The 14,328-nt window shown below is 50.1% G+C and overlaps 1 protein-coding gene across 1 annotated transcript in view; it reads right to left on the reverse strand.

Annotated features, from left to right (window-relative positions):
* Positions 1–14,328, reverse strand: part of ccs (copper chaperone for superoxide dismutase) — a 36,838-nt gene that overhangs the window by 6,143 nt on the left and 16,367 nt on the right. Inside the window, exon 7 of the mRNA XM_072245857.1 lies at positions 2,473–2,576. Coding sequence (XP_072101958.1) covers positions 2,473–2,576 — 104 coding nt within the window. The remainder of the gene's footprint in view (positions 1–2,472; positions 2,577–14,328) is intronic.

Consider the following 14,328-nt stretch of genomic DNA (forward strand, 5'->3'; position numbering starts at 1 on the left):
GAGTGCCTAGTGAAGATTAACGGATCATTGACAGGACCTATCCACTTCCGAAGAGGAGTGCGTCAAGGGTGCCCCATGTCCGGTCAACTGTATGCGATCTGTGTCGAGCCATTCCTCAGCCTTCTTCGGCGAAGGCTGACAGGTCTGGTTCTGCGCGAACCGGACATGGGTGTCGTCCTCTCGGCCTACGCCGATGACGTACTCCTCATGATGACAGACCCCTGTGACCTGCGGAGGATGCGCGAGTGCCAAGATGTTTTCTCGGCGGCATCCTCCGCCAGGATCAACTGGGCGAAATGTTCCGGACTCTTAGTAGGCCAGTGGCAGGTGGACTCCCTGCCGGAGGAGATGAGAGCTTTTGAGTGGAGCACCAGACGTCTTCTCTATCTGGGAGTCTACCTGAGTCCTTCTGGGGAGACCTGGCTGGCGAACTGGCAGGACCTGGAGACAAAGGTCATGGCCCGGCTAGGGCGCTGGTCAGGCCTTCTCAGGGTGCTTTCCTATCGAGGCAGGGTGGTGGTCATAAACCAGCTGGTGGCCTCCATGTTGTGGTACCGGATGGTCACCTTGGCCCCCCCTGCCCCTTTTGTCGCAAGAATGCAGAGGAAGCTAGTGGACTTCTTCTGGGGAAACAGGAAGCACTGGGTCTCTGCAGCGGTTCTGAGTCTCCCAGAAGGAGAGGGCAGACAGTCGCTGGTGTGTGTACGCACACGACTGGCGGCTCTCCGCCTCAGGACGCTGCAGAGATTCCTGTACGCCGAGCACCCTCCCAGGTGGCACGTGTTGGCGACTTTCTTCCTCCGGAGGGGCTGCTGTCTTGCCGAAGATATGCAGCTACCACCGGCGGGCGTTAGCCGTGCTGCTTTGCAGAGGCTGCCCGGCTTCTATCAGGACCTACTGAGAGTCTGGAACATGGTTGCCTCAGGCCGGGAATCCCCTCCTCTGGCAGAGGGCGGGGTCCTGGCCGACCCTTGCCCTGTCTCAACGGATGTCAGTGCGGCTCAGGTGTGTGGAACGACTCGGGCTGAGCTGCTCGTCGGGCCCAGGCCCCGCAGCCTTGCCCGAGAGACGAATCCACACAACTTGAGCCGTCTTTCATCAACACCCACAATCCCATTCAGGGATGCAGGCGGGAGGTATCTTTATGGGCTGCTGCTCCACACCCTCCACTTCCTAGCATTTGTCCACCGTCCCGACACGCCATGGCGGTCGGTCTTTCCACCTGGAGGTGAGGGGGGTCCCCAGTGGAAGTCCCTCTACAAGGGAGTCCTTCCCATGCACCTTGGGGATCTCGGCTGGAGGGTGCTGCATAAAGCGGTGCCCTGCAATAAGTTCTTTAGTTTGTACACGGATCTCCCAGCCGCGTGTCACTTCTGCGGGCTGGAGGAGACCGTGTACCATATGTACGTGGAGTGTGTGAGGCTGCAGCCCCTTTTCGCGTATTTGCGTGGGCTGCTTCTCGCCTTCTGGTTGCATTTCAGTCCCACCCTATTCATATATGGTCATCCAGTAAGGAGGGGGGCACAGAGGGATGAGGATGTCCTTGTCAACTTGCTCCTGGGGCTGGCGAAAATTGCCATCCATGGCTCCTGGAAAAGGGTGGCAGGAGGTTCTCCCCGGGCGGACTGCCTGGCTATGTTTAGGGGGTATGTTCCAGCCCGGGTGAACATTGAAAAGGAATACGCACAGTCCACGGCGACCGTCGAGATGTTCCGGGACCGTTGGGCTCCGCGGGGTGTAAATGCCATCATTGATGAGGATGGCAATATATTGGTTTAACATGTATTGTCTGTTTGTAGTGTAGTAAATGTGTTAGTCACTGGGTTTGTAAATATTGTATAGCACCGACATTTGTAATAAAGAATTTTGTAAAAAAAAAAAAAAGGGGTCAGAAACAGAGTGAAGCTCCCTCTACACCGTCCCATCACACACTCCCGGGGTCAGACACAGAGTGAAGCTCCCTCTACACAGTCCCATCACACACTCCCGGGGTCAGACACAGAGTGAATCTCCCTCCACACTGTCCCATCACACACGCCCGGGGTCAGACACAGAGTGATAATCTCTCTATACTGTCCCATTGCCAGGGAGAGTTCAGAGGGATGTTCGAGGACCTTGCCAGAATGGACACTGACGTTACAGAGAACTGTCTGGACTGGGGGTTGGTTTCTGAGGGACAGAGGAGAAAGAGGATGGAGGTGTACCCGATCACGAGAGGCTGGACAGGGATACGAAAAGGACCAATGAACCTAGGCAAGGATGATGATCAGCAGGGAAGGAGATTTCTAGGGGTGCGGAGGGGGATAACAGGAGGCACAAACCCCCACAGGGGTTGACAGCGGACTGAAGGGGCGTCTCCTTCAGACCATCTCTTGCGTCAGAAACATCACCAATTCTGGGAGCCCTGCCCGGATTGCTTCGAGGGCGAGGGTCGGGGAGGGGAGGTGAGGTCGGATGCTGCTCGCCACCTACCCCTCTCCAGAGTTTCCCGTGACGTGGGACAGCGGGTGTCCTCCTCGACCCAAGTCGTCCTCGCCGCTGGCCACCACCACCGAGCGCCCGATGATGTCCCAGACCTGGGGAGGGTTCAAGGAAGGGGCAGACTCAGCACGCGTGTTGAAAAACCGAGCGGCCCCCTCCACTCCCTCACCTCCCCCCACTCCCCTCAACCCCCCCCCATGCCCCACTCCCCTCATCCCTAGGGCTCATTTCACGTGGGTATCGCTTTCCTGGTGATACCTTGCTCTCCGGTGCACGGGAAGAAACAAGCCCTTTCACTGGACCTGCCCATAGCGACCAAGGTGGCTACCTGAGCTAGTCCCATTTGCCCGCGTTCGGCCCATATCCTTCTAAATCAGGGGTTCCCAACCACCATTGTCCCTGTACCAAAACAGACCAAGGTAACATGCCTGAACGACTGGCGTCCTGTCGCACTCACCTCAATAATAAGCAAATGCTTTGAGAGGCTGGTCAAGGATTACATCTGCAGCTTGCTACCACCCAAACTGGGCCCCCGACAGTTCCCCTACCGACACAACCGATCGGCAGCAGCCACTGCTCTACATACTGTCCTTACACATCTGGAGAAGAGGGATGCTTATGTGAGAATGCTGTTCTTGGGACTACAGTTCAGCATTCAACACCATAGTTCCATCCAGGCTCGATAAGAAGCTCAGAGACCTCGGCCTTGACCCTGCCTGGTGTAGCTGAATCCTGGACTTCCTGTCACATCGCCTGCAGGTGCTAAGAGTGGGCTCTCTCACCTCCACCCTCCTATGACTCTCAATACAGGAGCCCCTCAAGGCTGTGTACTGAGTCCCCTCCTTTACTCCCTGTATTCCAATGACTGTATCACCACCCACAGCTCTAATCTGCTTATTAAATTTGCCGACAACACTACATTGACTGGCCTTACATCAAACAATAACGAGGTGGCCTACAGGGAAAAAGTCATCTCCCTGACACAGTGTTGTCAAGAAAACAACCTCTCCCTCAATGTCCCAAAAACAATGGAGCTGGTTGTGGATTACAGGAGGAATGGAGACGGGCTAAAGCCTGGTTTATACTTCTGCGTTAACTGGACGCCGTAACCTACGCAAGTGGCCTACGTGCGTTGTGAGCATTTATACTTGTGCGTTGGCATATCTGCATTGCTTGGCAATTCGCGCACGTTGCGCATGCGCGCACACTTGCCCGCGCAAGACTTCGTGGTCATGGTAGTCTCAGGGTAAACAAGACGCGAGCGTCTTTTCTCGTGCGAGATGTGTCCTCCATAATTTCGGAGGTCTGTAAAGCTTTATGGAAAGCATTGCAGCCAGAGTTCCTTCCCTGCCCTTCAGTCGCCCAATGGGAAGCTATTGCAGCGTAGGAGGAAATGCGATGCTACCAAGCTGACCAATCACAGTTGTTGTGGTCTGCGTTGCCGCGACGCGCAGTTACATTTTGGGAGAGGTGCGCGTCAGGCTACGCAAGCTCTCGCGTAGAGTTCCGTGTGGGCTTTGCGTAGGGTTTGCGGCGACGCGTTGACGCAGAAGTATAAATCAGCCTTAACCCCTATTGACATCAATGCATCTGGAGTTAAGAAGGTAAACAGCTTTAAATTCCTCAGCATCCACATCACCGAGGATCTCGCGTGGTCTGTGCACACCAACGGTTGAGGAAGTTAGGTATGGGCCCCCAAATCCTAAAAAATTTCTACAGGGGCACAATTGAGAGCATCCTGACTGGCTGTATCACTGCCTGGTATGGGAACTGTACCTCCCTTAATCGCAGGATTCTGTAGAGAGTGGTGCGGACAGCCCAGTGCATCTATAGATGTGAACTTCCTACGAATCAGGACATTTACAAAGACAAGTGTGTAAAAAGGGCCCGAAGGATCATTGGGGACTCAAATCTATTCCAGCTGCTACCATCCGGGAAGTGGTACCACAGCATAAAAGCCAGGACCAACAGGCTCCGGGACAGCTTCTTCCACCAGGCCATCAGACTGATTAACTCACGCTGATTTAAGTGTATTTCTATGTTACATTGACTGCTCTATTCATTATAAATTATTATGATTGCACATTAAATGGAGATGTAACGTAAAGATTTTTACTTCTCATGAATGTGAAGGATGTAAGAAATAAAGTCCATTCACAATTCAATTCTTAATGGTATGGGTTCAAGCCATAAAAAAGGGTTGGGAACCCCTGCCCTAAACCTTTCCTATCAGTGTTTTGCATCTCCGGCTCTTACAGAACATAAGACTCTACAGCACCCTTTGGCCACGGTGTGCCAACTCCTTAACCTACTCTCTGATCAATCTAACCCTTCCCTCCCACATAGCCCTCCAATTTTCTATTATCCCTGTGTGCATCTTTCAGAGTCATAGAAAAGTACAGCACAGAAGCAGGCCCTTCACCCCATCTAGTCCATGCTGAGCCATTTAAACTTCCTATTCCCATCGAACTGCATCGGGACCATACCCTCCCATCCATGTATCTATCCAAACTTTTCCTAAACGTTGAACTCGAGTTCGCATGCACCACTTGTGCTGGCAGCTCGTTCCACACTCTCACCAACCTCTGAGTTTCCCCTCGTGCTCCCCTTAAACTTTTCACCTTTCACCCTCACCCCGCGACCTCTGGTTGTAGTCCCACCCAACCTCAGTGGAAAAAGCCTGCTTGCATTTACCCTATCTATACCTCTCATAATTCTGTATACCTCTATCAAGTCTCTTCTCAATCTTGTACATTCCAAGGAATAAAGTCCCAACCTATTCAATCTTTCCTCATAACTCAGGTCCTCCAGACCCGGCAACATCCTTGTAAATTTTCCCTGTACTCTTTCAACCTTATTTATATCTTTCACGTAGGTAGGTGGTCAAAACTGCATCACCGTCTGGTATTGGGGTGGGGTTAGCTGGCTACTGCACAGGATTGAAAGAAGCTGCAGAGAGTTGTAAACTCAGTCAGCTCCATCATGGGCACCAGCCTCCGTAGTGTCCAGGACATCTTCAAGGAGCGGTGCCTCAGAAAGGCAGCGTCCATCATTAAGGACCCTCATCACCCAGGATATGCCCTCTTCTCATTGATACTGTCAGGAAGGAGGTACAGGAGCCTGAAGGCACACACTCAGTGATTCAGGAACAACTTCTTCCCCTCTGCCATCCGATTTCTGAATGGACATTGAACCCATGAACACTACCTCAATACTTTTTTATTATTTCTTATTTTTGTACTAATTATTTATGTAAGGGGTTTCTCCTTTTATGTTACTGCGTAGGCTAATTAAAATGGCTTCTTTGTTATGTTAAATAACCATATAACAATTACAGCATGGAAACAGGCCATCTCAGCCCTTCTAGTCCGTGCCGAACTCTTACCCTATCCCAGTTCCACCGACCTGCACTCAGCCTATAACCCTCCATTCCTTTCCTGTCCATATATCTATCCAATTTAACTTTAAATGACAATATCGAACCTGCCTCAACCACTTCTGCTGGAAACTCGTTCCACACAGCTACCACTCTCTGAGTAAAGAAGTTCCCCCTCATGTTACCCCTAAACTTTTGTCCTCTAATTCTCAACCCATGTCCTCTTGTTTGAATCTTCCCCACACTCAATGGAAAAAGTCTAACCATGTCAACTCTATCAATCCCCCTCATAATTTTAAACACCTCTATCAAGTCCCCTCTCAACCTTCTACACTCCAAAGAATAAAGACCCAACTTGTTCAACCTTTCTCTGTAACTTAGGAGATGAAACCCAGGCAACATTCTAGTAAACCTCCTCTGTACTCTCTCAATTTTATTGACATCTTTCCTATAATGCGGTGACCAGAACTGTACACAATACTCCAGATCTGGCCTTACCAATGCCTTATACAAATCCAACATCACATCCCAACTCCTATACTCAATGCTCTGATTAATAACGGCCAGCAAACCAAAAGCTTTCTTCACCACCGTATCCACATGAGATTCCATCTTCAGGGAACTATGCACCATTATTTCTAGGTCCCTCTGTTCTACTGCATTCTTCAATGCCCTACCATTTACCATGTATGTCCTATTTTGATTAGTTCTACCAAAATGTAGCACCTCACATTTTTCAGCATTAAACTCCATCTGCCAACTTTCAGCCCACTCTTCTAACTGGCCTAAATCTCTCTGCAAGCTTTGAAAACCTACGTCATCATCCTCAACACCACCTATCTTAGTATCAGCTGCATATTTACTAATCCAATTTACCACCCCATCATCCAGATCATTAATATAAATGACAAACAACATTGGACCCAGTACAGATCCCTGAGGCACACCGCTAGTCATCGGCCTCCAATCTGACACACAGTTATCCACCACTACTCTCCGGCGTCTCCCATCCTGCCACTGCTGAATCCATATTAATGCCTAACGATTGAACCTTCCTAACTAACCTCCCGTGTGGAACCTTGTCAAAGGCCTTACTGAAGTCCATATAGACAACATCCACCGTTTTACCCTTGTCGACTTTCTTAGTAACCTCTTCAAAAAATTCAGTAAGATTTGTCAAACATGACCTTCCACGCACAAATCCATGTTGACTGTTCCTAATCAGACCCTGTCTATCCAGAAAATTATATATACCATCTCTAAGAATACTTTCCATCAAAAAATGCTGAGAAAGTTCTTGCGCTAGCAGTTTGTTTGAGTTAGGTTCGTGATAATAGAGCAAACGAACCAATTGGGATAGATGTTATTCTTTCTAGTGTGTAGGTTATTGTGATGCGCGGGTTTTGGGGGAGAAGGCGCGAGAGACAGAGGATGGACCAGGTGCTGTGAGTCGGCTAACAGGGTTGGACCCCGAGCAGGAGTCTGAGGTCCAGGGTGTTCGGCGAGGAGAGGAGACAGAGACGGACTCGTGTGGAGCGTCTGGTCGACCACCGTTGTTGGTCCCAGGTGGCAGGTCGGGGTGGTCCGAGGGGTCGCAGGGTGAAGAAGAAGGGTCCTGAGCTCCAACTGTTTGTGCACGAAGAGATTGAACTTTGATAAGTGTGGCGCCTTTAATCCTCCTTCTATATTTTATCTCTATTAATTATATAGTTCCAGTAATATCTATAAACTGTAATTCATTTAATTGTATCTGGTGTATTGTCTGTTATTTGGGCGGGGTGGGGTACAACGCACAGCATCCACACAAACTATTACCCAGTTTAGCGGGACCGAGGGCTGTTTCCCTAGACGACCGCGAGCTGAGCGACCTTGAATGCAATGCCCGGGGGCTACATTTAATTTAACTATTTGATATTTATATACTCACTGTAATTCACAGTTTTCCCTCTCTATTATCATGTATTAGATTGTACCGCTGCTACAAAGTTAACAAATTTCACCACATATGCCGGTGATATTAAACGAGATTCTGATTCTGACCATAAGGAGAGAGCAGACAGTCTGGATCAAAGCAGGCTGACGGGGAGACTTTAGAGAGGTTTATAAAACAATGAGGGGCAAGGATAAGTTGAATGGGCACACTGTGCTTCAAATTCGGCCCCACTGACGTCTTCTACAACTTCAACATAACATCCCATTTCCTGTACTCAGTACATTGATTCATGAGGACCAATGTGCCAAAAGCTTTCTTGAAGGTCCTATCTACCTATGATGCCACTTTCAAAGAATTAAGGACCTGTACTCCCAGGTCCCTTTGTTCTGCCACACTCCTCAGTTCCCTACCGCTCACAGAGTAAGACCTACCCCGGTAGGTCCTACCGAAGTGCAACACCTCGCACTTGTTGATATTAAAAACCTCACTTCCTCTGGCAGCTCGTTCCATGTGTCCACCATCCTCTGTGTGAGACTCTTACCCCTAGGTTCCTTTTAGATCTATCCCCTCTCCCCTTTCACCCTTGCCTTCTAGTCTTAACCTGCCCCCCCCCCACCCTGGGGAACAACAGTGTGGCCATTCAACTCATCTTTGCCCCTCATTGTTTTATAAGCCTCTCCTTGTCAGCCTCCTTTGATCCAGACTGTCTGCTCTCTCCTTATGGTCAGAATCAGAATCACGTTTAATATCACCGGCATGTGTGGGGAAATACGTTAACTTTGTAGCAGCAGTGAAATCTAATACATGATAATAGAGAGAAAAAAACTGTGAATTACAGTAGGTATATAAATATCAAATAGTTAAATTAAATAATTAGTACAAAAATAGGAAATAATAAAAAAGTAGTGAGGTAGTGTTCATGGGTTCAATGTCCATTCAGAAATCGGATGGCAGAGAGGAAGAAGTTGTTCCTGAATCATTGAGTGTGTGCCTTCAGGCTTCTGTACCTCCTTCTCGACGGTAGCAATGAGAAGAGGGCATGTCCTGGGTGATGGGGGTCCTTAATGACGGATGCCGCCATTTTGAGGCATTGCTCCTTGAAGAAGTCCTGGACACTACGGAGCCTGGTGCCCATGATGGAGCTGACCGAGTTTACAATTGTCTGCAGCTTACTCTGATCCTGTGCAGTAGCAACACCACCCCCCCCAATACCAGACGGTGATGCAGCCAGTCAGAATGCTCTCCACGGTGCATCTTTGGCGGCAAACCGAACCTCCTCAAACTCCTGATGAAATACAGCTGCAGTCGTGCCCTCTCTTTGTAGCTGGTCCAGGTCAGGTCCTCAGGGATATGGACCACCCAGGAACTTGAAATTGCTCACTCTCTCCACTTCTGATCGCTCTCTCAAGCCCTCTAGAGCCAGAAACCACCTCAGGAGTCATTTTCTGATGCCTTCCCAGTTTAATGGCACCCTTCCAATGCCTGGGTGAGCAGAACTGTGCAGGATACTTCAAGTGTGGCCTTGCTGCTCACCTCAAGTGCAATATGACATCCTAAACACCGCACCCAGCAGCCAATACGCCACACACCTTCTTCATGCTGTCCAGGTCCCCTGCTCTGCCTTTTCCAAATCCTCCATTCTGTCAGTTCCCGTCAGCATGCAGCTAGACCACTCAGCCCCTCCGCTCGATGCTGGGGTCTCCACGCCGGACGAGACCCCTCCCATTCCCTCTCTTTGTGTTGTAACGTCCAGGCTCCCGTCACAGATTGCTCCCGATTGTGGGAGCAGGCTCTCTGGGACAGGAAAATCTTCTCCCAATTCCCAATGGGATTCACCTCTTGGGATCAATGAAGGCAAAAAGCTAAAAATTCATTGCTGAAGGAAGAGGGAACGAGGCACTACGGAAGTAACAGGATTGGGCAGAGCCAGTGTTGCCCTTCATCAGTCGGGCGATTGAGTTCAAGAGCTGTAAGGTAATATTTGAGCTCTACAAAACCTTGGTTAGACCACACTTGGAGTATAGTGTTCAGTTCTGGTTACATTATTACAGGAAGGATGTGGAAGCCTTAGGGAGGCTGCAGAGGGGATTCACCAGGATGCTGCCTGGATTAGAGGGCATGTCTTATGAGGATGGGTTGAGTGAGCTCGGGCTTTTCTCTTTGGAGAGAAGGAGGATGACAGGTGACTTGATAGAAGTGTGCAAGATGATACGAGGCACAGATCCAGAAGACTTTTCCCAGGGTGGAAATGACTAATATGACGGGGCATAATTTTAAGGTGATTGGAGTAAAGTATGGGGTGGGGGGGGGATGTTAAAGGTTGTTTTTTTTTGCGCAGAGAGTGGTGGCGGCTACGAGCGGTAGAAGAGGCGACTACTACAGAGAAGGCTCTTGGAGAGGAACGTGAAATGTACAGGAGATCATGAATTGGTATGTTTTGTGTCTGCGTTGCTCTGGGTGTCCACAGCAGCTCATACAAAACGCTGAAGGAACTCAGCGGGCCGGGCAGCAACTGTGAAGGAGGAATGAACAGTCGACGTTTCGGGCCGAGACCCTTCATCAGAACACGTGTGGGCAGAAGGGATTAGGTCCGTTGGGCATACGAGTACAAATTTAGTTAAGGCTGGCGCAACATTGCAGGCTGAAGGGCGTGTTCCTGTGCTGCAGAGTTCTATATTACATCCACTCCAATAACTCTGCGCGTTTAAATACGAGTTAGTCAGGTCAGAAGGTGGTGTGTGTTGCTGCAGGCATGTGGGAAATGGTCGACCATCTCCCACTGTGGTAAACAGAGACTCATCATCACAATTATGTGCCGTGTTGTGTGACGTGGGAAATCATGGCCTTGACCGTGATTGTTCTTGGCAAATTTTTCTACAGAAGTGATTTGCCATCGCCGTCTTCTGGGCAGTGACTTCACATGATGGGTGACTACCGACCCCCCCCCACCCCCGGCCATTATCAACACTCTTCAGAGATTGTCTGCCTGGTGTCAGTGGTCGCGTAACTAGGACTTGCGATCTGCACCGGCTGCTTGTACGACCATTCACCGCCTGCTCCCACAGCTTCACGTGACCCTGATCGCGGGGCTAAGCAGGTGCTACACCTTGCCCAAGGGTGACGGGCAGGCTAGTGGAGGGAAGGAGCATTTTACACCTCCTTTGGTAGAGACACATCTCCCCCGCCACCAAAAACAGAGACTAGAGGAACTCAGCAGGTCGGGCAGCATCTGTGGAAAAGATCGGTCGACGTTTCGGGCCAGAACCCTTCGTCAGGACTGTAGAGGGAAGGGGCAGAGGCCCTATAAAGAAGGTGGGGGGGGGGGGAGGGTGGGAAGGAGAAGGCTGGTAGGTTCCAGGTGAAAAACCAGTAAGGGGAAAGATAAAGGGGTGGGGGAGGGAATAGGCAGAAAAGGTGAAGAAGGAATAGGGGAAAGCACAGTGGGTAGTAGAAGGAGGCAGAACCATGAGGGAGGTGATAGGCAGCTGGGGAAGGGACACAGTGACATAGGGATAGGGGAAGGGAGGGGGAGGGAATTACCGGAAGTTGGAGAATTCTATGTTCATACCGAGGGGCTGGAGACTACCTAGACGGTATATGAGGTGTTGCTCCTCCAACCTGAGTTTAGCCTCATCATGGCAGTAGAGGAGGCCATGTATGGACATATCTGAATGGGAGTGGGAAGCAGAGTTGAAGTGGGTGGCTACCGGGAGATCCTGTCTGTTGTGGCGGACGGAGTGGAGGTGCTCGACGAAGTGGTCCCCCAATCTGCGTCGGGTTTCACCGATGTAGAGGAGGCCGCACCGGGAGCACCGGATGCAATAGATGACCCCAACAGACTCACAAGTGAAGTGTTGTCGCACTTGGAAGGACTGTTTGGGGCCCTGAATGGTGGCAAGGGTTCCGGCCCGAAACATCGACCGATCTTTTCCATGAACGCTGCCCAACCTGCTGAGTTCCTCCAGCGTGTTGTGAGTGTTGCTTTGACCCCAGCGTCTGCAGATTATTTTGTGTTTAAAAACAGAGACTATACCTGCAGAGAGCGTTGGCCGCCCGAGGAGGAAATCTCACACAAGAGTTGACACATTGATGGGGGGAGAGGGGCCCAGTATTCCTGAAGGGCGGAGACACCATTCAACTATCTCGCTCCTGTACGCCCTCTCGTCAACATCTGAGATTCTGCCAACGATGGCTATATCGCCAGCAAATTCAAAGTTGACATGTGAGATGTCACATGTGAGTGGTGGGATAGAACAGCCTGGGCACAGTATTTCAGGAGAGGCCGCATTCCTCACATTGGCGCCCTATAAGTCAGTGAATGTCTGGAGATAAATGCAAATGCAGAAGGGGGAGCAAGAAGAAGATGGACAACAGGGACGAGTCTCTTGCTCCCTCTAGTGGTGACTGCAAACACTGCGGAGCACTGTGATATCCTCCGAGTGAGGAGGGAGAAGGGAAATGTACAGGGGACAGTACAGTTAGGGGAATGGCCACTCTTTTCAGTCCCTGACACGGTGTTATCTGCCCGGTGCCAGTGCTTAGGATGTCTCTTCTGGTCCACAATGGGAGGGGAATTGATCCCCAGTGCTACGACTCGGAAGGGGGTTCTGCTGGGGCGGAATATGGGGGGAGGGGGTGTTTGAGGGCAAAAATCAACAGAAAGATTCATTTTAATTCCTGAATTAAGACTAATTTCTAAAAATTAATAGAATGGCGGCAGGGTAGAGCGGTTTACAGTGCAGGAGACCCGGGTTCAATTCCCGCTACTGCCTGTAAGGAGTTTGTACGTTCTCTCCCCGTGACCGCGTGGGTTTCCTCCCACAGTCCAAAGACGAGGCAGTTGGTAAGTTAATTGGTGATTGTAAATTGTCCTGTGATTAGGCTAGGGTTAAATCGTGGGGATCGCTGGGCAGCGTGGCCCCAGAAGGGCCTATTTATCAAACACGCTGTACTTCAATAAATAGAATAAACAGGAAGGTGCATAAGGTACATGCAGGACAAGGCTGGTGAATTAATAACAGGGAGTAGAAAAGTCACCTTGCGAGGGTTCACCCTCTTAGGGGTGACAGGCCCCGATGGAATACCTGGTAGGGCTCTGAAAACCTGTGCCAGCCATTTGGCGGGGGTGTTCAAAAACGTTTTCAATCTCTCACTGCTGTGGACGGAAGTTCTCACCTGCGTCAAAAGGGCAACGGTTATACCAGTGCCCAAGAGCAGGGTGATGGCTATCATCCCGTATCTACGGTGATGAAGTGCTTTGGGAGGTTGGTTATGGCTAGTATTAACTCCTGTCTCAGCAAAGACCTGGACCCACTGCAGTATTTACCTATCGCCACAACAGGTCTACAGTGGATGTGATCTCACTGGCTCTCCACGCGGCCTTGGATCACCTGGACAATACTAATACCTACATCAGGTCGCTGTTTATTGATTACTCTTCAGCATTTAACACCATCAGTCGAAAAGCTCCAAAACCTGGGCCTCTGTACCTCACTCTGCAACTGGCTGCTCGACTTCCTCACCGGAAGACCACAATCTGTGCTCAACAGAAACAGCATCTCCACCTGGCTGACGACTAACACTGGTACTCCAGAGGGGCGTGTGCTTAGCCCACTGCTCTCTCTACACCCATGACTGCGTGGCCAGGCTCAGCTCACCTATTGACTGTAAACTTGCTGACCATATCGCCATTGCTGATAGAATCTCAGATGACGATGAGGGCGTACAGGAGCGAGATCCATCAGCCAGTGGAGTGGTGTCGCAGCAACAACCTGGCACTCAACCTCAGTAAGACCAAAGAGCTGGTTGTGGATTCAGAAAGGGTAAGACGACGGAACACGAACCAATCCTCATAGAGGGATCAGGAGTGGAGAAAGTGAGTGGTTTCAAGCTCCTGGGTGTCAAGATCTCTGAGGACCTAACCTTGTCCCATCATATCGATGCAGCTATAACGACGGCTATATTTCATTAGGAGTATAAGGAGATTTGGTAACCTAACACACTCAAAACCTTCTACAGATGTACTGTGGAGAGCATTCTGACTGGCTGCATCACCGTCTGGTATGGGGTGGGAGGTGGCTACTGCACAGGATCGAAAGAAGTTACAGAAAGTTGTAAACTCAGTCACCTCCATCATAGGCACGAGCCTCTGTGGTATCCGGGACATCCTCAAGGAGCAATACCTCAGGAAGGCAGCGTCCATCATTAAGGACCCCCACCACCCAGGACGTGCGTTCTTCTCATTGCTACCATCAGGAAGGAGGTACAGAAGCCTGAAGGCACACACTCAATGATTCAGGAAGAGCTTTTTGCATCACCACAGTGAATGTGACTAACCAGATGTACCAATTTCAAATAAAATGGAGGACCTTGTAGAAATCTCAATTGTAAGGAATAAATCATTGGGATGGGGTTAGGCAAAGGAAGATATGTCAAAGTGAATTTATCATCAAATTACGTATACGTCACCACGTTGTACCTTGAGATTCATTTTCCTGCAGCTCTGTACAGGAAAATTAAAATATACAATAGAACTTAT

The sequence above is a fragment of the Mobula birostris genome, chromosome 28 (assembly GCF_030028105.1).
Source record: "Mobula birostris isolate sMobBir1 chromosome 28, sMobBir1.hap1, whole genome shotgun sequence".
NCBI lineage: Eukaryota > Metazoa > Chordata > Chondrichthyes > Myliobatiformes > Myliobatidae > Mobula > Mobula birostris.